The sequence below is a fragment of the Oryzias latipes genome, chromosome 20 (genome assembly GCF_053564925.1).
Source record: "Oryzias latipes strain Hd-rR chromosome 20, Olatipes_Hd-rR_3.1".
Classification (NCBI taxonomy): domain Eukaryota; kingdom Metazoa; phylum Chordata; class Actinopteri; order Beloniformes; family Adrianichthyidae; genus Oryzias; species Oryzias latipes.
Genome location: NC_136256.1, coordinates 13912449 through 13940324, shown reverse-complemented (window position 1 = coordinate 13940324; position 27876 = coordinate 13912449). Strand labels below are relative to the sequence as shown.

The following is a 27876-nucleotide window of genomic DNA, read 5'->3' as shown; positions in this document are numbered from 1 at the left end:
TTTGAGCATGTCATGGATGTAGGCTTTGTTGACAATATTTGACATATGAAACATCTACATAGCAATACATATCTAATGTTGTTTTCATTGTATATATGTAATTGACTGCAACGAAAAATGGTAACGCTCAAACAAAAACGTATGGGGAAATGACAAAAAAACGAGTCTAGGTCTCAAAATCCTCGCACGACGTAAATGTAATTCTCTACGAATTAATGCAGCATCCTCGTCTATTGGGTCCTCCAAAAAAGGACAAGCCATTCTTGTCACTTAGACCCTCTGTGTGACGGAAATGTGGGCAATGAAGGTTAAAGCGACAAATACCGCTTCGTCTTTAAAAAGGGGAGGGGACCGGCAGAAACCTTGAGTTTAGAGAATAAAACCTGCTCCCGACCAGGTTAGGTTCACAGCGTAAGTAACCATGGACACTGACTCCGAGTATAAGTTACCTCTCTTTCAGAAACGGGTTTGACTTACTCTGCTTTCTCTGGTTTAACAAACCTCCCAAACCCAGGGTTTCCCTGATTTCAGGGTTAACGCACTCAGAGTTTACACTTAACCTCCTTTCTGAAACAGGCCCCAGGTCACAAACCCACAAAATTCCAAAGTGAAACTCAAACTAAAACAGGTGGAGAACTACAAAACAAATGGATAAGAGTGCCGAGCTGCAGTGAAGACAGGTTGCAGAAAATCTCCCTTCTTACAGGTTGGAAGTCTACATGGTGCTTTTAAAGGCTGCCTCCATCAGCTGGGGTCCAAATGGAAGCCACACTCTTTCCAGCACAAAACATGAAAATAATTAGACAAACATACAAAGATGCACAAAAACAACAAAGTCCCACTCTGATAGAAATAAAAAGTACAAAACAGAACAAAAAGAATGAACAAAACCAAATACGGCAACAAAATAAGTGTGATATTTTGACTTACATAATGGCTGAATAGGTCATAAATTTGTCATCTTACATTTCTGTACAGCATTAAGCCTTAAAAGACTGCAAATCTACAAAGCATCAAGAAAAAGAAAAACTTGACAAAAGCTCCTGAAAGACATAAGACATCCGTCTGGTAGTCATCGGTGACCTGTATCTCACCTGATCCTGATAATCTGCCAGATTGGATTTGGAATTTGGAAACATTTATGTATTCATTATCCTCATCACTGGTATCTTCATCCATTTCCTCCTCTTGGAATTGTAAATCGAGTTCTGGATAATCAATACTCTTATCTAAGATTGAATCTACATAAGTATCTTCAACAGGTTAATGGACTTGTGCAGTTACATTCTCATAGTCATTATCATCATCATTGGTGTCTTCATCCATTTCCTCCTTTTGGGATTGTAAACCAAGTTCTGGATAATCAATACTCTTGTCAAAGACTGGATCTACATAAGTATCATCAACAGGCTGATGGAAATGTGCAGTTACATTCTCATAGTCATTATCATCATCACTGGTTCCTTCATCCTCTTCATCCGTTTCCTCATCCTGCCTGTTATTCTCCGTATTCAAACACTTTCTTCTGGATCGTGAATCAGCTTCTGAATAATCAATGTTCTCATCATATATTGCATTCACATAATCATTACTGTCTTCGTCTTCTGATTCCTTTGTGAGTCTTGATGGAATGTGTTCTCCGTCAGGATTTTCATAATCTTCCTCACTGTCTCCAGTGCACTCTTGAAGAGCCCCTGAAAAACATTAAGAGCCAGAGTTAAGGGACTCTTTGAACAAACTCCTGTACTTTAAATATATTGTATCTTGAAGAAGACAGACTTTGAGTCTGGTAAAGAATCGATGAATTGCTGAGTTTTCTTCTCCTTCGAACCAGACAGATCAGGATCAAGATGAACAGCAGCAGAAGAAAGATTCCACTTGATATCAACAAGATCAACAACAGGGACTCTGGAAGACACAATTGATCCACAAAACAAGTCTAGTTCATTTCCAGCACAGGTTTTTTTGATTATTTTACAAAAATATTCTATTTATAACTAAAAATTGTTGCCTGAACATAACACACACATTCAGATCTTGATAAACAGCATAGCACATGATCTCATACATTCTTGTGTAAATACTAAACTACAGAAAGCACATGCTTAGTACACGTGTATTGTTCTCCTTACATTGTTCATCCACAAATGACCATAGAAGATCCATGTTAGACGGTCCACCATTTATTGACAGCTATAAGTAACCTGGTTATAAAGTCAAAGCTTGTGTGGCCAAACCAGCTTTCTCCTGATTAGCCGACTCATGATGATGATTCCACATCCTGATTGCTTTTTTAACCTACAGTTTTACTATTAAAGTAAACACTTTTTCATAACACTGCTAAAAAAATGGAATTAAACTTTACTTACGTTTAAATACAACAGTGATGGGTGCTGATGCAGCAGAGGTGAACGTGGATGTAGGCAAGATAACCTGGTACACACAGCTGTAGCTACCTTGGTGTTCAAACTCTGCCTCAGGAAAGGTAAAGGAGGCTGAATTGTTGGCAGCTGGGAGTCTGTTTGTCTTGTTGGAACCAGAAAACATGAGGAGGAAATGACCCTGAAAAACTTCATCAGGAATGAAGCAGGTTAAGTTAAAGCTGTGACCCCTGGTAACCTCCGCTTCTCCAGGACCCCAGATTAACCCCACTCCAGGAGACGTGAGTGAGATATTAGGCCTCTGCAGTTCCGCTACAACAACAAACAGGACATGATTAGCACATGAAACCTACAACAATTTCATTCAAATTAAATCATTTAAATCTCTGCCTTTCTCTGTCTCTTCTGGTGTACCCCAAGGTTCTGTCCTAGGTCCTCTTCTTTTCAGTACTGATCTTCTACCCCTTAGCGATGTCTTCCATAAATCTAATATACAATTTCATTGTTTTGCGGATGACACCCAGCTCTGTTAATCTAGCAAACCTTACTTCTCTCTTCCACCCTCCTCCCGCCATTCTTGTTTATCTAAAATCAAACACTGGTAAACCTTAAACTGTCTAAAACAAAACAGTTATAAAACCAAGCTACTTCTCGTTGGTTCCAAATCCACCATCTCAAAAAGCTACAGGTTTTAGTCTTTTTATTGACTCTTCTGTCTCCCCATCTCAGCAGTAAAAGAGTCTGGGTGTCATCCTGGATAGTTCAATATCTTTTCAGTCTCATATCAATAATTATGCTTAGTCTGCCCATTACCATTTACATAACATTAATCGCCTAAGCCCCTCCCTCACCATCCGCTCTGCTTCTATCCTGGTTCAGAAATCATCTGTGAGCTTCAACTGGTCCAGAACTCAGCTGCCCGCATCATCTCCAGATCCTCTTCCTTCAATCATGTCACCCTGGTTCTCCACCAGCTGCACTGGCTTCCCATTACCTCCAGAATCAAATTCAAACTCTTCCTATTTACCTTTAAGAACCTCCACAATATCTTCTCCATATCTTTCTGACCTACTCCAAATAAAAACCCCTCTGCTTCTCTTCGGTCCTCCTCTGTTCAGCTCTCTGTTCCTCCAGCCCGACTCGTTACCATGGGAAGCAGAGCCTTCAGCTGCTCGGCTCCCAAACTGGAATTCCCTCCCCCGTGATCTCCGTGACATAGACTCTTTACAAACGTTCAAATCAAAACTCATCTCATTTTGATTCACTTTTAATTTTCTGTCAATTTCAATTTATTGTGCTTTTAATTGATATTTTTTACCTTTTGTTGTGTACAGTGTGAAAGGCACTTTTAAATAAAAGTGTCATGGTTTCAGTTTGTTGTGTCTTGTGTTTCGCTTTAGTTGTTGTCCTGTCTTGTTTGGTTCTGTTTCCTGTTTTATTTTGAAAGGTTTCCTGTCTTGTCATGTCTTGAGTTTTACTTCCTTTGGTCCCCATCTGTCCTGATCGTGTTCACCTGTGTCTTGTCTGCCCTGTCTGTATATAAGTCTTGTCTCTGCCTTCCTCCTGTGTTGGTCCATTATCCCTGTCTGGTGTTCATGTCATGCCATGTTCCTCGTTTCTTGTCCCTCCCCACGCCACAGTGAGTTTTGGTTTGTTTTTGTCATCCTGCTCTGCAGCGCCTTTTGTTTGTTCGCATTAAACCCCTTGCCCTTGAACCGTGTGCCTCCGCCTCTCCATTCTGGGTCCTACCGGCTCTCAAGCCACCCCCGCACATGACAAAAAGGGATTATTATTATTAATTGTGTCCACTTGATTGAGGTATTTGTTATGCTTGTTTTTGTGTTTCTTTGTATTGTTATAATTTTCTCAAATGCTTTGTTATGTTTCTTTTATAATTTTCACAGTGTGATTAGAGCGAAGGCATGCATTGTAACCAACGAGAAGTGTGATGACATAAAGATGTGCACATAAGTGTCTGTGTCAATAACTGACCCGTGTTGTCATGAGAAGAGCTACAACGTTCTTACTGATACTTTAGAACTCTTCAGAATAAATAAACCTGATCTCTCAACCTCATCCTTGTCATCTTGTCATTGTAAATAAGATATATAGTCAATGTTACTGTTTAAAGTAAATACATTTTCACTGTACTATCATAAAAGAAAGTGTTGCTAAGCCATTAAAGTTCAACATGTTAGTGACGAGCTGCAGAGCATCATATTTCACACAAGTTAAGCAGTAACAGGATGCACCCAGTTTACACACAAACCTCAAAATGACTTAAGTGCTGAATCTGAAAAGCAGAACTCAACTTTTTATTCATTTGCAGCAGGAACCAAAAAGGAGGAACTTTTAGTTGACCTTTCTTGGTAACGCTTTCTTTTACAGTACAGTACTTACAGTGTACTTAAGTGGTATTTACATGGTACTTATTGTGTAACTACTGGGTACTTTCAGGTTACTTACATGGTACTTTTTATGGAATTTACTGGGTACTTACAAGGTACTTTTTTGTGTCTACTCTGTACTTACATGGTACTTAATGTGTATTTATGTGGTACTATTTGGTTCATACCTATGTGGTATATACTGGGTGTTATAATATTCTTACTGGGTATTTACATGTTGTGCAAAGGTGTCTTTTATGGTACTTACCACATGTATGTGCACGGTAAGTACAAATAAAGAACCTTGAATTCAAGTCTGCACTCGTATGTTTCATAGTATTTACGATGAATTTACCACAGAAACTACCCCTTAAGTACACTGAAACTGGACTGTAAAAGAAAGTCAGCCCTATTTCCACTCTATTACATGGTACTTTCATTACTAAATAGGGCTGCACGATATGAAGAAAACTCGCGATATGCGATATTGGTAATTAATGTTGCGATAACGATATAAATTTCATTTGTTCAATATTTCAAGCTGCCATGAGTTTGTTTTAGCACATTTAAGGTAATCGTTTATTGCGATTTTTGCCGTCTTTTGCGATATGCATATTGCACAACTTAATATCGCGATAAAGATAAATTTGCGGTATATTGTGCAGGCCTATTACTAAATACTGGGTATGTTCACTTGAATATTACTTGGTACTTACCCCTTAAGTACACTGAAACTGGGCTGTAAAAGAAAGTCAGCCCTATTTCCACTCAACTACATGGTACTTTCAGTAGTAAATGCTGGGTATCTTCACGTATTACCTTCCCGTACAGTGTACATACACACTTGGTCTTCTGACTTCACCAAACGAGACAATGCTAACTTGTTGTTAAGGGTAAAGTAACTGCATTGTAAAAACATATTCTGGCCTGATTACTTCTTGTAACATGAGGCAAATGTAAAGAGAAACAAGACAGCAGTGAAAACAACAATCTTTAATGATACACTTCCGCAGCATACAAAGTGTCTTCACAATAACATTTGTTTTAAGTTCTCAACAGCATTCCAAAAAACACATTATTGGCCTGAGGGTTGTGTTTTTGTCCGTCAAAATTCTTTCAGCAGAGTTTGGTAACGGTGCAGGACTTCTTCAGGGTTGGTAACTGCAAGAAAAATCCCAATACAAGCTCAAATGAACATAAAAAGCATAAAGACTTTTATAAAGTACAAAGTATATTTTACTTATTTAATCATTTCTGTAATGAGTTTGATAAATCTCTGTAAACAGTGTTGCCAGATTGGGCGGTTTTGGTTCTAAATTTGCGGGTAAAAATGGCTTTGGGCGGTTATGCATAATTTGGGCGGTTTTAGGGTCTGGCGGGATTTTCCCCTCATGACTATGTAATAACGGACTATTATTCATTTTATATATATATATATATATATATGATAAACACAAAAACACAAACTTGTCACGTGACCCCTCCCCCCCACCACCGTAGGGCGGTTTTTGGCTGAGTCTGGCGGTTTTCAGATGACTTTTGGGCTGGAAAACTGTGACTCTATCTGGCAACACTGTCTGTGAATTCTTTATTGCTTTGACTGTAATGCTTGAAACTAATCAATTATCCTCATTTATAAATATGATAATAAACTTTTCAAAACTTAACTTTTTTTAAAATATTGTTCTAAACATGAACTTGTTTTAATATATAATGTCAGGAAAATATGTAAAACAACAAGGCTAAATATTTACTTTTAATACTAAAAACACCCCGAGTGTGTGTTTTTGTTAAGTAGGTCGGGGCGAGCAAAGTTGCAAATTCCCAGGGCACTTGAATGCAGCATAACTACCCCAAGGTGAACGTGCTTTAATCTAGAGAGCCTCGACGAGGCGCGCGCAAAGTTTTAGTTTGTCTTCATTTGGCAGGTAAGCCTGTGTTTTTGTTTTTTTTAAATATTGGATAAATTACCGTATATGTAAATATTTAAACTGATCCAACTTTATAAAGAAGCTAACCTCGTGATTTCAGCTACTCTCTCTCTGTGTTTGAAACGTGACGTAAGAGTATGTCTGTTGCCTTACTGCAATAATTTCAGTTATTTCAAAATGTATAACTTTTCAAAGTTTGTAATGAAAATTTACCCTCCATAATTAAGTCTGTGGTTCCGTGCTCGTTTGAACGTACGTCTTTCTGGGAAAATCAAAGAAAGGCGTTTGTTTATTTAAAATAATGATGACGTACTTCCGTCTTTTTACCGCTTTAGATCAGCTATGGTGAAGAAGACATCCCAGATGAATCCGTGAAGCCACAGGAGAGTAAGCTAAAGTAAGCTAAATCCACCAAGTGGACATATTATTTACATTAATGAAGAGTTTAACTGCATTTTCCCCATTTTCTTTTCTTTCTCCGTTTTTATTTATTATTTTTTTTAAATGTGATAGAGACAACAATACCACCCAACAGCGAAATGCAATTTAAAACATATTTTTGTGATTAACTGTGTTGAATTTGAAATTGCGTATTTTTTTCTTTTTTTCCTTTTCTTTTACACTGCCATGTTTTTCATGCTAATGCAAATTGTAGGTGCGAATAATATTTATAAAGAAGAAATACACACAGTAATAGCCTATTAAAACATTACTTTAGTCATTCTTTGTCTAAACAAATTAGATTTTTTATGGCAATTTTGATTTTTTTCTTCTTTATTTTGTTTTTTGTTGTTTTTGTTTATGTAACTAAAATATAAAGTTGTGAATAATCCATCATGTTATAAATGAGGATAATTGATTAATTTCAAGCATTACAGTCAAAGCAATGAAGAATTTACAGAGATTTATCAGACTCATTACAGAAATGATTAAATAAGTAAAATATACTTTGTACTTTATAAAAGTCTTTATGCTTTTTATGTTCATTTGAGCTTGTATTGGGATTTTTCTTGCAGTTACCAACCCTAAAAAAGTCCTGCACCGTTACCAAACGAATTCTGCTGAAAGAATTTTGACGGACAAAAAGCACAACCTTCAGGCCAATAATGTGTTTTTTGGAATGCTGTTGAGAACTTAAAACAAATGTTATTGTGATGACACTTTGTATGCTGAGGAAGTGTATCATTAAAGATTGTTGTTTTCACTGCTGTCTTGTTTCTCTTTACATTTGCCTCATGTTACAAGAAGTAATCAGGCCAGAATATGTTTTTACAATGCAGTTACTTTACCCTTAACAACAAGTTAGCATTGTCTCGTTTGGTGAAGTCAGAAGACCAAGTGTGTATGTACACTGTACGGGAAGGTAATACGTGAAGATACCCAGCATTTACTACTGAAAGTACCATGTAGTTGAGTGGAAATAGGGCTAACTTTCTTTTACAGCCCAGTTTCAGTGTACTTAAGGGGTAAGTACCAAGTAATATTCAAGTGAACATACCCAGTACTTAGCACTGAAATTACCATGTAGTTGAGTGAAAATAGGGCTGACTTTCTTTTACAGTCCAGTTTCATTGTACTTAAGGGGTAGTTTCTGTGGTAAATTTGTGGTAAATACCATGAAACATGCGAGTGCAGACTTAAATTCAAGGTATTTGATTTGTACTTACCTTGTTCATACATGTGGTAAGTACCACAAAAGACACCTTTGCACAACATGTAAATACCCAGTAAGTGTATTTTAAATACCTAGTATGTACCACATAGGTAAGAACCAAATAGTACCATGTAAGTACCCAGTAAAGTCCCATAGAAAGTACCATGTAAACACACTGTAAGTACCCAGTAAATTCCATCAAAAGTACCATGTAAGTACCCTGAAAGTACCCAGTAGTTACATAATATGTACCATGTAAATACCACTTAAGTACACTGTAAGTACTGTACTGTAAAAGAAAGCGTTACCGTTTTCTTATATAAGCAAAAATGCAAATGAGAAAATGCAGAAAAGTTTACCTAGTAGGTCAAAAGAAAATATGTTTAGAAATATTTTCCACATTCCAGCTAAAGTTCAGTTGGTTTAAATGTTCATCAACATCTATCTTTGTCCTATTCAGTATTCATAATCACATATCACTGATCATATCTTGATGTATCCTAAAAGCGTTCCCAGTGGTCTTTTCATTGTGATTGTGGCATTTTTAGCCAACATCAAAAACCTGTGTTGTTTTCTAGGACACAGTTTCTGCAGAGCAGCAGTGTTTCATCAGACATTCACCTATTGCTATTAAAAGAGAGTGTGTTCAAGTATATGAGAACTGGACTGAGTGACCCTCCCTCTTGGCATTCCAGTCAAGAAGTACCCGCTGGTTCCAGGAAGCCATAATCCCAGGGACTTCTATTGAGACATAGAAGTATATGGCTTTTCCCTTCAGTGGTTGCCACAGCAAATAGGGTTCCTCCATATAACCCTGACTTCAGCATCCTCTACTCTAACATCAGCTACAGTCTATCCTCTCTGCCTATGAATCCACCTTCCATCTTTCCTTTTTTGAACAACAGAAGTCCAATTTCCACCGGCACCCTGTCGTTGAACATGGCAGTCGTTAACCAGGCTTCACACATAAAGAAATAAAACTGTAATTTTTGTGAACATTTAAAAACAAGTGGGGCACAATAATGAAGTGGAACAAAATTTATTGGATCTTTCAAACTTTTTTTAAACTAAAAAAAAACATAACGTAATATCGGGCGTGCAAAATTATTTTGCCCCTTTACTTTCAGTGTAGCAAAGTCTCTCCAGATGTTCAGTGAGGATCTCCAAATGATCCAATGTTGACCTAAATGATTAATGATGAAAAACAGAATCCACTTGTATGCATTCAAGTCTCTGTAGAAAAGCACCTGCTCTGTGAAATCTACAAAGACCCTGGTGTCCGTCTGAACTTTCAGCTCAAACAAGGAGAAGACTGATCAGAGATGCAGCCAAGAGGCCCATGATCACTCTGGATGAACTGCAGAGATCTACATAAATCTGCATAAATCTAACCTTTATGGAATAGTGGCAAGATGAAAGCCATTTCTTAAAGATTTCTATAAAAAGTGTTGTTTAAAGTTTGACATAAGCCACCTGGGAGACATACCAAACATGTGAAAGGAGGTGCTCTGGTCAGATGAAACCAAAATCGAACTTTTTGGCAACAGCGCAAAACATTAGGTTTGGCGTAAAAGCAACACAGCTCAACCTGAACAAACTGTCAAACATGGTGGTGGCAGCATTATGGTTTAGGCCGGCATTTTTTCAGAAGGGACAGGGAGGATGGTTAGAATTGATGGGAAGATGGATGGAGCCAAATACAGGACATTTCTGGAAGAAAACCTGACAGAGTCTGCAAAAGACATGAGGCTGGGATGGATATTTGTCTTCCAACAAGACAATGATCCAAAACATAAAGGAAAATCTATAATGTAATGGTTCACAAATAAACATATCCAGGTGTTAGAATGGCAAAGTCAAAGTCCAAACCTGAATCCAATCAAGAATCTGTGGAAAGATCTGAAAACTGCTGTTCACAGACGCTCTCCATCTAATCTCACTGAGCTCCAGCTTTTTTGCAAGGAGGAATGGGCAAATATTTCAGTCTCTCGATGTGCAAAACTGATAGAAACATACCTCAAGCGATTTAAAGCTGCAATCACAGATGATTGTGTCCCTGTAGTTGTTGATTCTTTACAAGAATTTACAGTTTTATGTGTTGATGTTTGCAGCCTGAAATGTGGCAAAAGGTTGAAAAGTACAAGGGGGGCAAATACTTTCACAAGGCACTGTTTGTGGTCGCATGTTGAACATTCAAAAGTATGATAGATTCTCCCAAACCTGCTTTCAAGAGGCAGGGGTGTGTATTTCCAACAAGCTCACTCCTCATTGGCAAAAATGTTGCCATAGAAATGTTGACTTGATAGACTCGGACCAATCACTGCTTACTGATGACGTCTGACTCCAACATGGTGACATGTGCATCATGAAAAAAATGGGACAGGCTAACTTTATTCTGTTGGAGTGGGCAGAAAGTCATTTTCTATGGGTGAACTCACACTCACTCAGTACAGAACACAAAACAACGTTGTCTAAGGTGACAGTTGGTTTAGTCGACTGACTATTGCTATCTGCCCTGCAACAACAACGTTGGCGATAAAAACTTTTTTTTGTCTGACTAAAACTGAAGTAGGCCCAAATGTTGCAAATGTCATTTTTGAGATTTTATTTTAAATTTTTGCTCTGCCTTAACTTGTAACATTAGTTATGATTCGTGTGTCTGTCTGCTCTGCTGTAACACAAAGGTTTTGTTGTGTTTTGCTGTTGTATACTTAGTTCATTAATGATAAATGAGCTGTGATGGTAGCAAGCTGCTGCTCCTGCTGATGCCATAAAATGCTAATGGGGCAAATAACTGCAGATTGGCCACTAGATTTGTGCTTTATAATATTTATTTTATATTATGTATTCAATATTGTGTTTGATTTAATCCTTGTTCTATCCTAGGCGCTTTAACATTGGGAGTTGGGTCATATAGACCCACTAGACAGTGCGCTGAACCTTTTTTCTTCGATAATTTGTGATCTTCACTGGTGTCCATGGATTACATGAAATCTTTCCACCTTTATCCACCTTTGTCATGGTAGGAATAACACGTCAATGTAAGGGTGGGGTCATCTAAGATAGCACAAAGGTTAATATTTTCCTACCTAACTGTATTTTTGCCATGCTTATGTTCCTTTATTTTTATGTCCTGATAACTGTTCTAATGCAGTGCAGAATTCTGATGAACGTTTTTTTTTTTTTTTTGTTATCAATTTCTTAGTTTCAATCACAATAAAACATGCCAGTTGACATTGACACAGGGACTCTAAACGGGGGGGCGTCTCGCCCGGGCAGTAATTCAGGGTAGAACCGCCACTGACCTAGACAGTAGAATAAGTATTGCTAAGCAATTAAAAAAAATTGTTTGTAATAAGCTACAGAGACTCGTGTTTGACACTTGTTGAACAGTTAGAGGTTATACTCAGTGAGTTGTGCTGAGGCTCAAAAACAGATTTCTACCTTTTGACGATTCATAAACTACAGAGAAGGAACTTTAACTTGCTAAAGACCCAACATTTACTTAAAATTCAAGTAAAAAGAAAAAAAACTGTAAAACTGCAGTAAAAGCTAATCTAGACAGGCAAAGGCAAATAGGTGTATCACTCTCTCTCTTCATATATATATATATATATATATATATATATATATATATATATATATATATATATAAAAATATAGGTCTGTTGGTTTGACTTTATCAAAATTTGTCTTTTTGCTTTGCAATAATTTATATTCTCCAAAAAGTAAAATAATGCTATTCTCTTCCGTAACTCTCAAATTCAGAGGGGAACTTAAAGGTGAGGTGAAAATTTGACCGGTGATGCTGTAGTATCGCGAGACCCAGCGAGACGAGTGTGGTGAGTAGACTTGGCGGCGCGTAAGCATTTGAACAAACATTTTCGATCTTGTTTCATTTTTCCGCCATATTAAAATATTTCCTGCTAACTAACATAACCTGTTAAGAGTATTAAGCTTCTGTCAGCCTGGAGGACCTGGAGAATTTCATTGACGAGTGTTTTAATACCTGCAACATGGTGAAGCCCAAAACCGCCACCACCACCCCCTCCGCCAAGCGTGAACGGCCTGAGGACTCTCCTGGGGCTGTGTCCTCTCCAGGCAGCGGAATGAGCGATATCCTGGATTCGATTGATAAAAAGCTCTCCAGCTTTGATTGCCGCCTCAATTTGCTGGAGATCCTCCATAGAGAATTTCAAGGTCTGCGGGAGTCTCTGGAATTCAGCCAGCAGCAGGTGCGGGAGCTCGCAGCGGAGAACCAGGCCCTCAGAGAGACCATCAAGATCCTGAACAGTGACACCACTCGTCTCTCCGAGGAGAACCGATCCATCAAGGAAACCCTCCTGGATCTTCAGTCGAGGAGCATGAGGGACAATCTAGTGGTCGCGGGGGTTCCAGAGGAGGCAGGAGAAGACCCCGAGGCCACCGTGAGATCCTTTTTAGAGGTCCACCTGAAGCTCCCCAAGGAGGAGGTGCAGAAGATCTCCTTCCACAGGGTTCACCGCCTCGGAGGAAGAAGGTCCGACCACCAGCGCCCGCGTCCTATTGTGGCTAAATTCGAACATTTCAAACAGAAGGAGCTGGTGAAGGGCCGCGGACGGGAACTGAGAGGCACGCATTACAGCGTTAATGACCAGTTCCCGGCAGAAATCCTCCGTAGAAGAAAGATCCTGTTCCCGCTGAGGAGGAAGCATCTTGCTGCTGGTTCGAGAGCGATTGTGGCCGTTGACAAACTTTACGTGGACGGCCGGCTGTTCCGGGACCCGGAGATCACTCCCTGGCTGTGCTGAAGGCTTTCAAATCCGCGCTGAGAACATCTGCGCTGCCCAGAAGAAACCCGCTAAACTTACTTCAATGAATGGAAAACCGGATCATCAATAATCCACACCTCGATCGCAGGAAAACAGTCTTTTTTTTTTCTTCGTCACCTCAGTCCCACTGATGTTTCTATTGTTGTTTTGTTGTTGTTTTCGTTTTCCCTTCTATCTCTTTTTTTCTTTCCTTTACTCTCCCCCCCCCCTCTCCCCCCTCATTATATGTAAATCACCTGGAAGCAACTCATCCTCAGTAAGTATTTATTTATGCACGGAACGGGCGCACGCGCACACAAGCGCACACAGGGGCGTGCACATGCGATCCCGCACACACACGCCGACATACTGCAATCACCTCACACAGGCTCTCATAGGACGCACACGACAAGCAGCTCACATAGCCAGAAAACGTTCACGCGCACAACGCTTCTCAATGCGGGCACGCGCACACGGACTGGTACACAAGCACTACTTAGCTTTACACCTTTTCAGTCAGAGCAGTTATGAACAGTCTTAACATCGTTAGCTGGAATGTGCGTGGACTTGGCTCTGAGCCAAAGAGACTGAAAGTGTTAAAGCACCTGGATGGTCTAAAAGCAGATATAGCTCTACTGCAGGAGACCCATTTATCGAATTCTTTGAATCACCTTATGTGCTGCTTACAATTTCCAGTTATATACTCTGCCAGTTACAACTCCAAACAACGAGGAGTTGCTGTTTTAATTAATAAAAATCTTAATTTTACTCATAAGGATGGAGTTACTGACCCAGAAGGCAGATTTGTAATCATTAATATATCCATTCAGAATAAGGACTTTTGTATAGCGAGTGTTTATGGCCCTAATGTTGACGACTCTTCCTTCTTTCACAGATTCTTCACTTCACTCTCAGTTCACTCTGACTCCACAATCATTATAGGAGGAGACTTCAACCTTGTTTTGGACCCTGAACTTGACAGACTCAGCACAGCAGCAAATCAGCGTACATGGCGGTCTGCAAGTATTCTAAAGCAGTACATGAATGATTTGGGTCTCTGCGACGCGTGGCGCTCATGTCACCCAAGCACTAAAGGGTTCACCTTTTTTTCTCCAGTCCACCATTCACACTCCCGTTTGGACTATTTATTAATCAGTAACTCTCTTTTAAAAAATATTCAAAGCTCCAATATCCATCCAATTATTATCAGTGATCATGCACCAGTCTCTGTAAACATTTCTAGGGAAAAATCCACACCCTCTGGTACAACTTGGAGGTTTAATACGTCTCTGTTAAAGGACCAGGAATTTCTTGAATTCTTTAAAAAAGAGTGGGCAACCTTCTTAGACTTCAACAATACTCCAGACATCCCACCGTGCGTTCTTTGGGAAACAGCAAAGGCAGTCATGAGAGGGAAAATCATTTCTTATTCAACGCACAAAAAACGCAAAGAGGAAGCAGATTTATTAGAATTAGAAAATAAAATCAAAACCCTGGAGACTGCTAATGCTGCTTCAGCACAGGAACGCATTCTGGGAGATCTGAAAAATTTAAAGCTGCAGTTAAATGACATCATTAATAAACGAACACAATTTCAAATACAAAGGCTACGACTTGAAAGATTTGAAAACTCTAATAAATCTGGCAAATTTCTGGCTAATCAGCTTAAAATTAATAGAGAAAAATCATCAATCACCTCTATTATGGACCAAACAGGAAATGTCACTCATGACCCGGTCAAAATTAATAACGCATTTGAAAAATTTTATAAAAACCTGTACACACCGCAGATCAATCCGTCAGAGCAAAGTATTGACTCATTTCTTAATAATGTAAACCTACCCAGGCTAAATGAGGATCAAATCACAAACTTAGATTCTCCGCTCTCGCTGTCTGAACTTCATGAAGCTCTGTTACTTATGCCTAATGGTAAAGCATCAGGGCCTGACGGCTTTCCTGCTGAGTTTTATAAAGAATTCTGGGAACAACTGGCACCAACATTTTATAAAACGGTCACATCTATTAATGAGAGCCAATCAATGCCACCTAACATGAACTCAGCCAACATAATTCTTCTTCTAAAACCAGACAAAGATCCCACTAGTCCTTTAAGCTATCGCCCCATTTCTTTAATTAATGCGGATGTAAAAATTATCTGCAAAGCACTAGCACAGAGAATAGAAATAATCACTCCTCACATAATTTACTTCGACCAGACTGGATTCATCAAAGGCAGACACTCGGATGATAATGTCCGTAGACTAGTTAATATAATAGACTTTACCACCATTGAAAACCAGGAAATGACGGTACTATCGCTGGATGCTGAAAAAGCCTTTGACAGAGTAAATTGGAAGTTCCTTATTGCTGCCCTCCATAAGTTTGGTTTTGGAGAAGCATTCATCAATTGGATCAAAATATTATATCACAACCCCAATGCATCAGTTAGAACTAATAAACAGACTTCAAACAGGTTTTTTCTTGGAAGAGGAACCAGACAGGGCTGCCCACTCTCTCCTTCTCTTTTTGCTATATTCATTGAGCCTTTAGCTGCAGCAATAAGACAGAATGAGAGCATTATAGGAATAAAAACCAAACACAGCCATCATAAAATTAGTCTTTATGCGGATGACATATTACTGTTTTTAAGGAATTTACATTCTGTAAATGAAACAGCAATGATCATAAATGAATTCTCCTCCATATCAGACTATTCCATTAATTGGAATAAGTCTGTTTTATTACCACTCAACAGGAATATGGAACAAAGACTCACAATTCCAGTTAAAACAGGAAATATCAAATATCTGGGTATCTACTTTTCCCCTAAACTATCAGAACTGGTGCAGCTAAACCACACCCCATTACTGAAAAGCATACAGGACGATCTAACACGCTGGACCAACCTGCCTCTGTCCCTTATGGGCAAGGTAGCCACGGTTAAAATGAAAATCTTACCCAAGGTTAATTATCTCTTCTCAATGATTCCCACACAACCGCCATTAAAATGGTTCAAAACATTAGACTCATCCATATCAAGCTTTCTATGGAACAACAAACCTGCAAGAATTAGTCTAAAAACTTTAAAATCTGCAAAAAGCTGTGGAGGATTAGAATTACCTAACTTCCACAAATACTTTCTTGCAAATAGATTACAATATATCTTAAAATGGTTAAAAAATAATCCAGAAACCAACTCATGGTTAGACTTGGAACAGGCGTTATGTGGAAAGATCAACCTGTCACAGCTACCATTTATTAGCCAAACAGTTAAAAAACAGGATTGTTTCAAAAGCATTAATATAAATGCCACTTTAACAGCCTGGTGGGAATTTCTCAAAATATCAAAATCATCAATTCAACCGTGCAAAATGACACCCATCTGGAACAACCCGGACATCCTTATTAACAAAAAAATGATTCACTTCCCAGCTTGGCAAGCAGGGGGCATAAAACAACTAGAGCACGTAATTATTGATAGAAGATTCATAACTCCCCAGGAACTTCAAGACAAACATGGAATAAATAACTTCTTGGAATATCAGCAACTTAAATCAAGTATTACTAAAAAGTATAAAATTAAAGACGACGATTTAAAGCTACCAGATGTAGTTACCACTCTGATTAATTTTTCAATGAATAGAACTCTCTCCAAAATATACAAACTTTTATGTAATTTAGATAACAATATTGCCCTTCCAACAAAAAAATGGGATGCAGATTTGAGCATCAGCACAGATGAAAGCTTCTGGTCAGAACTCTGTCTAAATACCTTTAAACTGACAAAAAGTCCAAATCTGCAGCTAATCCATCTCAAAACTCTTCACAGAATTTACTACACTGGACAGAGGCTGTTCAAGATGGGTCTCAGTAACTCAGACATTTGCGAGCACTGTGATAATAATCTACCCGACAGCTACATGCACGCACTGTGGTTCTGCACTCCTGTCCAGGCTCTCTGGCAGCAGGTATGTGCCGATTTATCAGTCTGGCTTAAGGTTTCAATCACTGCCTCACCGTCACTTTGTGTGCTTGGTGACATGAGTGCCATCGATATAGAAGAAGGATTAGCATCTATCATTTTCATAACTCTTTGTATTGCCAAAAAAACTATTTTAATAAATTGGAAAAACAAGAAAAATATAAACATAAGTCAACACCGAAATCTGCTGTTTGATCATATCAGCTTGGAAAAAATGTCAGCCCAAAGCTCAAGTAACTTTGAAAGAATTCAGTCTCTCTGGTCTCCTGTGGTTGACTCCATGACTTAGGGGGTGGGGGGATTGGTCGTCGCTGCTCTTTGCCCTTCTGCCGTGGTTTGGGGTGGGGGTCGGGGCTTCCGGTGCCTGGGTGGGGCGGGCTGGGGCGCTGCGTGGTCCTCTGGGCTTGGGTGTGGGGGTGCGTGGTGGGGGGGTGGGGTGGTGGTTGGCTTGGCTTGGGGGGGTGGTCCCTTTGCCTGTGCTGGGGGGGGGTTGGCGGGGGGCCCTGCTCGGGGGGGCGGGGCCCAGCGGCGCCAGATGGGCTGCCCATCTGCACCTGGGGCTGGGATCGGCCCTTCCCTGGCTCTGGGACGGGACGGGACAACCCTCTCGGGGCCCCCGGTCGCTCTGGGTGTCACCCGCTTCGGCTGCGGGGTCTGGGGTGGGGTGGGGGGCTTGTCGGCCCTGTCCTGTGGGGGGGCGTTCTGGGGGGGAGGGGGGGGCATTATTGGTACGGGTCGGGGGGGCTAGCGGGTCGGGGTCTCCGCTGAGGCAATCAGTGGTTGCCTCGGCCGGTTGGCCTCCTCAGTCCCGTCGAGGCCTGACCAGAGCTCCTCTAGGGCCGGCGTCTGGGGTTGGGGTCCTGGGCTTGCTCCGGGGGGGGCGACGCTTTCTGGCTCCTCTCTCTCTGTGTGGGGTGGGTGGTGCCGGGCCTGGGGTGTCGGCGCCTCCGGGGGTGGGGCCCCTGGGCTGGGTGGCCCTGGCCCCTTTGCTGGGGGTGGGCTGGGGGACGGCTGTTTGACCACCGGGGGACAGTCTACCAGCTGTCCCCAACTTACCCCCTTCCTCATGTAACCTCATATTAGGGTGAGGGGGTGGGGGGTCAAGCCTGCGATGCGCCTTGGGGGGGGGGGCTACTTGGGAGTGGCCCCCCTCCTATGGTTGCCGTATGGAGTGGGCCCCCCCTCTTTCGGTTTTATTTGCACCTTAGACATGTAGGGTCCTTGGTAGGGGGGGTGCTTGGACATCACTGTAAGCAAGCAGCAGATGTCCTCCTGGCACCCTACCCGCCAATTTTAACCGCACCTTAGACATTTAGGGCCCCTTGGTGTGGAGGGTGAGGGGACATCACTGTGAGTAATCAGGAGATGTCCCCTTAGTATGAGGTGCCGTGTAGGACATTACTCAGAATTAGCATTCATAAACACATATGAAATCTCTCACACACACTAGTGAAATGCTTGTATACATACAACTGAAAATATATTCATTCACATGTGAAATCTCTCACATACACATGTGAAAATGCTCTCACACACACATGTGAAAATGCTCTCACACACACATGTGAAAATGCTCTCACATACACAACTGAAAATGCTCTCACACACACTACTGAAAATGCTCTCACACAGACTACTGAAAATGCTCTCACACACACTACTGAAAATGCTCTCACACACACTACTGAAAATGCTCTCACACACACTACTGAAAATGCTCTCACACAGACTACTGAAAATGCTCTCACACACACAACTGAAAATGCTCTCACACACACATGTGAAAATGCTCTCACATACACAACTGAAAATGCTCTCACACACACTACTGAAAATGCTCTCACACACACTACTGAAAATGCTCTCACACACACTACTGAAAATGCTCTCACACACACAACTGAAAATGCTCTCACATACACATGTGAAAATCCTCTCACACACACTACTGAAAATGCTCTCACACACACAACTGAAAATGCTCTCACATACACATGTGAAAATCCTCTCACACACACTACTGAAAATGCTCTCACATACACAACTGAAAATGCTCTCACATACACATGTGAAAATCCTCTCACACACACTACTGAAAATGCTCTCACATACACATGTGAAAATCCTCTCACACATACTACTGAAAATTTCGATAGAAACGGAAGGCATTTCAGTAGAAACGGAAGTTGGCTGATTATCGCGAGATTTAACGGCAGTCAAAAGCGTTGCTATGGTGATGTGTATTGGCAGCCTGCACTAGTAAATTCCCAGAAGTCTCTACAAAAAACCAGTGTGGATCGATGTAGAGGGCTGCATTGGGATTGCCAAAATCTTGCGTGATTGGGTGGTTTAAATTGTGCTGCGGGCGGCAGAAATAAAACCCCGCGGGAATCATCATGAATCATGAATATATATTAGCGGACCACGTTAGGCTGTGCGGCTTTTGGAGTCTTATGTACTGAAGCTCCGTGAAAGCACCAGGTAGAGACGCCTAATGGCCACTGTCATCTAACCTGTTGTTAGGGGTGTGCAACGCCCCGCCCCGCCTCTTAGAAATTGTGTTCTTTAAAGCCTGATACCGCGGTCGCGTGTGGGCGGAGCTACCAGCTAGAGGTTATGGTCTGATCGCTGCATGGAGCGATGTGTGCATCAATGCATGGTAGACACTGAGAATGTGGAGAGATCAGGTTTATTATCTTGAAGAGTTCTACTTGGTAATCATGTTTCCATGTTTGAGTTCATAAAATCATACCAGGGAAAGTCTCTGCTTCAACTCCCGCAGGGAAAGCTGCGTCTGAATCTGACGCCCGCGTTGTCATCTCTCTGACAGGGTTTGAAGCCAAAGCCCCTCCCCCGCCTCTTTACCTGCTTCTCCTCTCTACCTGTTCACCTGTTCTCATCCTCTGCAGCTGAGAGTTATTTTTCCCCGCGCTCCCAGTGTATTCCACAGAGAGCACGCATGATAGTTGGGACAGCAGAAGGATGAAAGAGCTGTGACTCTATCTGGCAACACTGCGCTGGATGAGGAAGGAAGGAGCAGGTTTCCTGGCAAGGACATGATGTCAATTGATAAAGCAGAAAAGAACCTCAAACGAGCTTCATCGTGAGACACGCATGGTGTTCAGATCTGCGAGCCGATGCCCAACTGAGGCCAGAACAGCAAAAACGGGAAATAGCTGAAGCTAAAAAAAAAAGTATTTTTCCATCAGGAAAAAATTAATTCATAGATTTTCAGCTCTGTTGAACCATTACAATGTTTTTTTTTACTTTGACCTGCATCTTTACCAGCTGGTTTAGCGCGCTTCAGGCCGTCTGTCTGCGCGCGGACACGCACACTTTTAACCGAACAGGATTTGTGAAAATATATCTAATAATTAAGTTGCACATTACACAAAGGAGGAATGCATGAAAAGATGAGGCTGGAGGAGGGACATGAATCTCTTTAATAATATCAATACCAATACCTGTTTTTTTTCCTGCGGGGCGGGGGACGATACAAAATGATCTCACGAAAAATGGTTGAATTATTGCCATGAACACGGACAGATTCATATTCAAAGCCATTTTTAGTAAGGTGTGAGAAAACTACAGAAGAAAAATGCCTCCTCGCAAGAGCCGGTTAATCGTTCAGCGGCACAAAAATAAATATTGCCATGAATAAATAACTTGGGGGTTTATTTATGAACAAATACATTAAATCAACACCAAAGTGTTTGTAATTTAATTATTTATAAATCAGCCACGTTTTCCATGATCAGAACAGAGCAGTCTTTGTAAAATGTCCATATTTATTGTGTTTTTACTCTGACAAATAGGTGTCATTCTCTGCGTTAAATAGGAGTAGTTCGCCTCCAGACCAGGTGGTGGCGGTAATGCGCCAATTTGTTTTCGTGTCAAGCTCCTTATGAACAACACCCGAAAGAAAAAAGTAGTGAGCATGGGTGTCCAAATTGCTTTTAAAATTCAGAGAACTATATAGAGAACTATATAGTGCTGCACTATATAGGGTTTTTGTAATTAGGGATTAGGCCAGGAATTCGGACACAGGTTCGTTTCCACTGAAATGCCTTCCGTCGACCAACTTCGTTTCTAACAAAGTTTAAAAAAAACTGTCTCTACTGAAATGCCTTCCGTCGTTTCTATTGAAAATTTCAGTAGTATGTGTGTGAGTATTTTGGTAGTGTGTGTGAGAGCATTTTCAGTAGTGTGTGTGAGAGCATTTTCAGTAGTGTGTGTGAGAGCATTTTCACATGTGTGTGTGAGAGCATTTTCACATGTGTGTGTGAGAGCATTTTCACATGTGTGTGTGAGAGCATTTTCACTTGTGTGTGTGAGAGCATTTTCAGTAGTGTGTGTGAGAGCATTTTCACATGTGTGTGTGAGAGCATTTTCAGTTGTGTGTGTGAGAGCATTTTCACATGTGTGTGTGAGAGCATTTTCACATGTGTGTGTGTGAGAGCATTTTCACATGTGTATGTGAGAGCATTTTCACATGTGTGTGTGAGAGCATTTTCACATGTGTGTTTGAGAGCATTTTCAGTAGTGTGTGTGAGAGCATTTTCGATAGTGTGAGAGCATTTTCGATAGTGTGTGTGAGAGCATTTCACATGTGTATGTGAGAGATTACACATGTGTATGTGAATGAATATATTTTCAGTTGTATGTATACAAGCATTTCACTAGTGTGTGTGAGGGATTTCATATGTGTTTATGAATGCTAATTCTGAATAATGTCCTACACGGCACCTCACACCTTAGTGCCCTACTCGCCAATTTTAACTGCACCCCCCTTGGTACACACACCCCTCCCCCTTCAATATATACATTCAAACATAAACACACACACATGCACACAAACACCCTCTCAAACACACATACACGCACACACATTTTACAAGGAAGGTGGGACCTTCTCTGGGTCCATCTGTCCCCTACCCCTTCCCTGGTGGGGGGTGCGGGCCCCTTGGCGATGGCGGCCGTGTCCCTTGGGTGCCGGCTCCCTGGGCCCGGCGGTGCTCTCTCCGCACGGTGGGGGGGTTCATTTTACACCTGAGCCGGGGGTGTTCGTGTCCCTGGGGGGTGGGTCCTGGTCCTTGCCCCTGGGCGCTGGGCCCCGCCAAACTTCCAACATGGCCGAGCCTGGTCGGGCCATATTTATAACACCCCTTGTGGGCCGCCCTTTTTTCCCCGGGGTTCCCCCCTCCTGGGCAGGGGCGGCGGACCCCTGCCTTGCTCCTACCTGGACCAACCGTGGGCCGGGTGGATGGCTGCCTGGAGTGCGGAGCGGGTCTCCCTTGGGGGGTCCTGGCTCGTACCTGGGGTCGGGGCAGGGGGATGCCCGGAACTCCTGGGTGGTGGTGGGGTGCTCGTCTGGGGCTGTGGGCGTCCCTCTCCGGTGGGGCCCTGCGTTGGGCTCTTCCGGCGCGGCGGGGGGGCTGCTTTCCTGGCTGGGCTGGGGCGGGGCTCTCTTTCCCTCCGCGCCTCCCTGCTCTCTGGCTCTGGGGGCCTCGCGGCGGTCCTACTGGCCCTGGCCTGGGTGGCGGTCTTGGTCGCCCGGGGGGCGGTTGTTCCCTGCCTGTTCCCGTATGGCGTTGGGGGAATTCCGGCTGCCGCTGCTGCTGCGGCGGGGGTCTGGGTGTGGGGGTGGCTGGGCGTTCCTCCTCCTTCTTTTCACATTCCACCATCCATTTTAGAAGAACATAAACACTCACTTGAGCACTGGTGTTAGCTCACCTTTGCACTAATAGTTTGCATGATTGAATGAATGAAAGATTTCACACTAGTTGGTTTAAAGGCATAGGTATGCGTTCGTGAACACTATCTGTTTTGTGTACATGTTGACATGTGGACATTTTTGCAGCTAGCAGGTGTGTTGATAATATTTGAGTGTGTGTGAAAAGGCCCCGCCCTTTTTGTACTACATTTGAACCGTACCGTATTGATAAACAACCAGTAAACCTGTCTGCTCTATGCTGCTTCATGGTCTTACCCCCCTTCCCCTCCTATTATCACCCTCCTACCCCCCCCCCCCTCTCTCTAACGTCCCTCTCTCTTCTTCCCCTCTTTCCTTTTCCGTCCGGTCCAACACCAAAGATTTTCAAACATGATTGAAATTAATAAAGTTTGGCCTCAATTACAAAAGGGGTTTATTCAGACATACCTTTGGTTTGTCTGAAGATGAATAACCCCTCTTGTTAAAATAAAATATGTCCAACACAAGAGGCCCTCAGCTCTCATCTGTTTGCCTAGCTGTTGGACAGGACAAGTTTAAAAAAAAAAAAAAAAAAGAAAAAAAAGAAAATTTGACCAGTATTGAGACTGGTACGATCCACCATGATCAAAGTAACTTTAGAGATGGTGAAGGTTGCAGCGCGGCTTGAAGAAATTTGTTTCTCTCTGAAGGAACCTGACATCTTCTGGAGAATAAATCTTTTTTCCAAAAGTTCAGCTGCAATGGAACTAGTGATTCTGAATTCCCAACCACACCAGATCTCTTCAGCAGGATCCATGGAGATGCTGGGCTTCTCAAGGCTCAAGTTGAGGTAAATAAAAATATTAACTGAAGTTGTGTCTTCCAACATTATAAAAAGAAACCAATTTATCAGCTGTTTTTAAATAAGTATCTTTCAGTCTTCCCTGATCTTTACAGTCCCGCATCACAAACTCTGAGCATTAGCGCTATTGAGAAGCGCTATTTTATAAATAAAGTTTGATTTGATAAAACTCACAATAATGTAGGAAATCTCCTCACCTGAACAGATGACACCAGCATCTTCTCTATGATCACAGTTATGTGTTCCATAACCTCTGTGACCACACTGTATTAATGAGCTTTCATTGCCTGAACATGCTACATCATCCAGCCAGATTTTGTCTGATCCTTGACCAAAATGAGATGATCCAGGAGTTTGAAGAGCTGGTCCACAGGACAACTGTCTACAGACCACATTTGCATCATTTAGATCCCAGTCATCATCACAGACTGTTCCCCAGGATCCATTGTGGTAAACTTCAACTCTTCCAGAGCAGCGAGTTGATCCAGACCCAACCAGTCTGATCGGACCTTAAAACACATCACAAAAATGTATGTTTTCCCTGGAAATGGTTCAGAACTCAGCAGAAGATGACTGCATCACAAACTCTAGATAGCATTTCAGGAAAAGCAAAGGATTTTCATAAAACTCACAATAATGTAGGAAATCTCCTCACCTGAACAGATAACAGCAGCATCTTCACCGTGATTACAGTCATGTGATCCATAACCTCTATGACCACATTCTGTTAATGAGCTTTCATTGCCTGAACATGCTACATTATCCAACCAGATTGGGTCTGATCCATGACCAAAATGAGCTGATCCAGGAGCTTGAAGAGCTGTCCCACAGGACAACTGTCTGCAGACTACATTTGCATCCTTTAGATCCCAGTCATTATCACAGACTGTTCCCCAGACTCCATTGTGGTAGACTTCAACTCTTCCAGAGCAGCGAGTCGATCCAAACCCAACCAGCCTGATCTGATCTTAAAACACATCACAAAAGTGTATTTTTTCCTTGGAAATGGTTCAGAGCCTCAGTAGAAGATGACAGCATCACAAACTCTGAGCAGCATGTCAGGAAAAGCAAAGGATTTTCATAAAACTCACAATAATGTAGGATATTTCCTCACCTGAACAGATGACACCAGCATCTTCACCGTGATTACAGTTATGTGTTCCATAACCTCTGTGACCACACTGAGTTAATGAGCTTTCATTGCCTGAACATGCTACATCATCCAGCCAGATTGGGTCTGATCCTTGACCAAAATGAGCTGATCTAGGAGCTTGAAGAGCTGTCCCACAGGACAACTGTCTGCAGACCACAATTGCATCATTTAGATCCCAGTCATCATCACAGACTGTTCCCCAGACTCCATTGTCGTAAACTTCAACTATTCCAGAGCAGCGGGGCAATCCAGACCCAACCAGCCTGATCTGACCTTAAAACACATCACAAAAGTGTATGTTTTCTTGGGAAATGGTTCAAAGCCTCAGTAGAAGATGACAGTATCACAAACTCTGAGCAGCATGTCAGGAAAAGCAAAGGATTTTCATAAAACTCACAATAATCTAGGAAGTCTCCTCACCTGAACAGATGACACCAGCATCTTCACCGTGATTACAGTTATGTGTTCCATAACCTCTGTGACCACACTGAGTTAATGAGCTTTCACTGCCTGAACACGCTACATCATCCAGCCAGATGGGGTCTGATCCTTGACCAAAATGAGCTGATCCAGGAGCTTGAAGAGCTGTCCCACAGGACAACTGTCTGCAGACCACTTTTGCATCATTTAGATCCCAGTCATTATCACAGACTGTTCCCCAGGATCCTTTGTGTTGGACTTCAACTCTTCCAGAGCAGCGAGTCGATCCAGACCCAACCAGCCTGATCTGATCTTAAAACACATCACAAAAATGTATGTTTTCTTGGGAGTGGTTCAGAGACTTAGCAGAAGATGACAGCATCACAAACTCTGAGCAACATGTCAAGAACAGTAAAGTATTTTCATAAAATTCATAACAATATAAGACATTTCCTCACCTGAACAGATGACACCAGCATCTTCGCTATGATCACAGTTATGTGTTCCATAACCTCCGTGACCACACTGAGTTAATGAGCTTTCATTTCCTGAACATGCTACATCATCCAACCAGATTGGGCCTGATCCTTGACCAAAATGAGCTGATCCAGGAGCTTGAAGAACTGTCCCACAGGACAACTGTCTGCAGACCACAATTGCATCATTTATATCCCATTCATCGTCACACACTGTTCCCCAGGATCCATTGTGGTAGACTTCAACTCTTCCAGAGCAGCGAGTTGCCCCAGACCCAACCAGTCTGATCTGACCTTAAAGCACATCACAAAAGTGTATGTTTTTTCCTACATTAACAGAAATTTATGAAGAGGAAAAGATAGGAGAAAGACCTGACCTGAGGCAAATGAGCTCCAGACACAAAACACTGATACTGGAAGAAATAGAATGTTTGTTAAAGGAAAAATTAACATTCAGATCATTAAAAATAAAGTTTTTAAGTTGATCAGAATAATATGTAGTGAAAACTAATACTTACTTAAAATCAGAAGAAGAAACTTTCCTTGCTTTTTGTTGAGCATGGCTGAGATTAATCTGCTGTGTGACCAATTTGAAGAAACAAGAGAAACTGAAGCACATAAGAGAGAGAAGAAATATTTCCTGCTGCCTTTACAGAAAAGTTCCTCTTTCTAAGAATACATCTTAGAGCTTCTGTTTCTCAGAAAAATGATCTATTCAATAGAATGGAACAACGTGTTGAATTTCAAGCCTTTTCTCAAAAAAAAGTTCAACTTGTTCTTGTCTATGTTTCTGTGTGCTGTACACCAGGGTGCAAAGATTGTCTTATGGAGGGTCTAAGGGAAGTTTCTCATTTGCATTTTTGCCTTCATAAAAAAATGTCATCAAACTTTTGTAGGCTAGAAGTTCCTCCATTTTGGTTAGTAAATGAACAAAAAGTTGAGTTCTGCTCTTGAGGTTAAGGACTAAGGCCACTTTGAACAACCCTCAGCGATGATCCCGTGTAAGGTTAATGTCTGGTCAGCCTTTACCTGGACACTCCTACGTCTTATTCACCGGCCCACAGCAGGGCTAATCCAGTACACAGCATCAGAGCTTCTCCGACTTTGCTGCCAGCCCGAGGGGGTATTCCAGGTGTTCCAGAAGGCACCTTTAAACTACCGTGAATTTAATCCTGAACTCTGGCTGAAGTCCGCCTGAACTTGCTAACTCTGGGTATGTCGGTTCCAAAAGACTGTATATGAGTTGGCACAATTACGCTCGACGTGGTATCCCTGGGTTAACGCGTGTGCATGGCAAGAACATAAAGGCATTCTCAATGGATCGCCGATTTCCGGAGTCACCATGGAAACGTGGCGAAAAAAAGAGAGCGCTATACTTCATTGAGACCGAGTCTCAGATTTGAGTGAGTCTGAGATTTGAATGACGGCATATGAAGATAATACGCCCATCAAAAAAGTAATACAGCTGCATCAGACAAAGAGTTTCTGCTTGTAGAAAAATAACGGACAAAGACGCATGAGTTTCTGATTTGATTTCTATTTTCATTGTGATGCAAAATGCTTTTGGGAAAAAAAAAAAATATATATATATAAATATATATATATATATATATATATATATATATATATATATATATATATATATATATATATATATATATATATATATATATATGTATATATTACAGACCAAAAGTTTGGACAGACCTTCTCATTCAAATGAATGGGAAGGTGTGTCCAAACTTTTGGTCTGTACTGTATGTATGTATGTATGTATGTATGTATGCATGCATGCATGCATGCATGCAAAAAAAAAAACGCCCCTCTCACCCTCCGCGGGTGGCTTTTTTTCCTCCAAGCTCGGGTCCTCTACCAGAGGCCTGGGAGCTTGAGGGTCCTGGGCAGTATCTTAGCTGTTCCTAGCACTGCGCTTTTCTGGACTGAGAGGTCTGAGGTCTTTCCAGGTATCTGTTGTAGCCACTCCTCCAGCTTGGGGGTTACTGCCCCGAGTGCTCCAATTACCACAGGCACCACTGTCACCTTCACTTTCCATGCTTTCTCCAGTTCTTCTCTGAGTCCCTGGTATTTCTCCAGTTTCTCATGTTCCTTCTTCATATATATATATATGTATGTATATATATATATATA

At 41.5% G+C, this 27876-nt stretch overlaps 1 protein-coding gene across 1 annotated transcript; it reads right to left on the bottom strand.

Moving 5' to 3' along the window:
- On the bottom strand, positions 1-27202 carry LOC110017257 (scavenger receptor cysteine-rich domain-containing group B protein-like). The gene is made up of 10 exons (XM_078938378.1): positions 26247-27202; positions 26106-26141; positions 25711-26022; positions 25253-25564; positions 24794-25105; positions 24335-24646; positions 23877-24188; positions 2370-2693; positions 1780-1908; positions 1-1694 (listed from the first exon to the last, which is right to left on the bottom strand). The coding sequence occupies exons 1-10, from the start codon at positions 26287-26289 to the stop codon at positions 1264-1266; spliced, it is 2523 nt and encodes an 840-aa protein (XP_078794504.1). The 5' UTR covers positions 26290-27202; the 3' UTR covers positions 1-1263.
- Positions 27203-27876: the final 674 nt, after the last annotated feature.

Excerpts from the sequence above, each read along its gene's own strand:
- LOC110017257 (XM_078938378.1), bottom strand. The coding sequence starts at position 26,289 with ATGCTCAACAAAAAGCAAGGAAAGTTTCTTCTTCTGATTTTAA. Across the intron at positions 24,189-24,334 it reads TGCTGCTGTTATCTGTTCAG|GTCCGATCAGACTGGTTGGG; the intron begins GTGAGGAGATTT and ends ATGTGTTTTAAG. Across the intron at positions 1,909-2,369 it reads CATCACTGTTGTATTTAAAC|AGTCCCTGTTGTTGATCTTG; the intron begins GTAAGTAAAGTT and ends TGTGTCTTCCAG.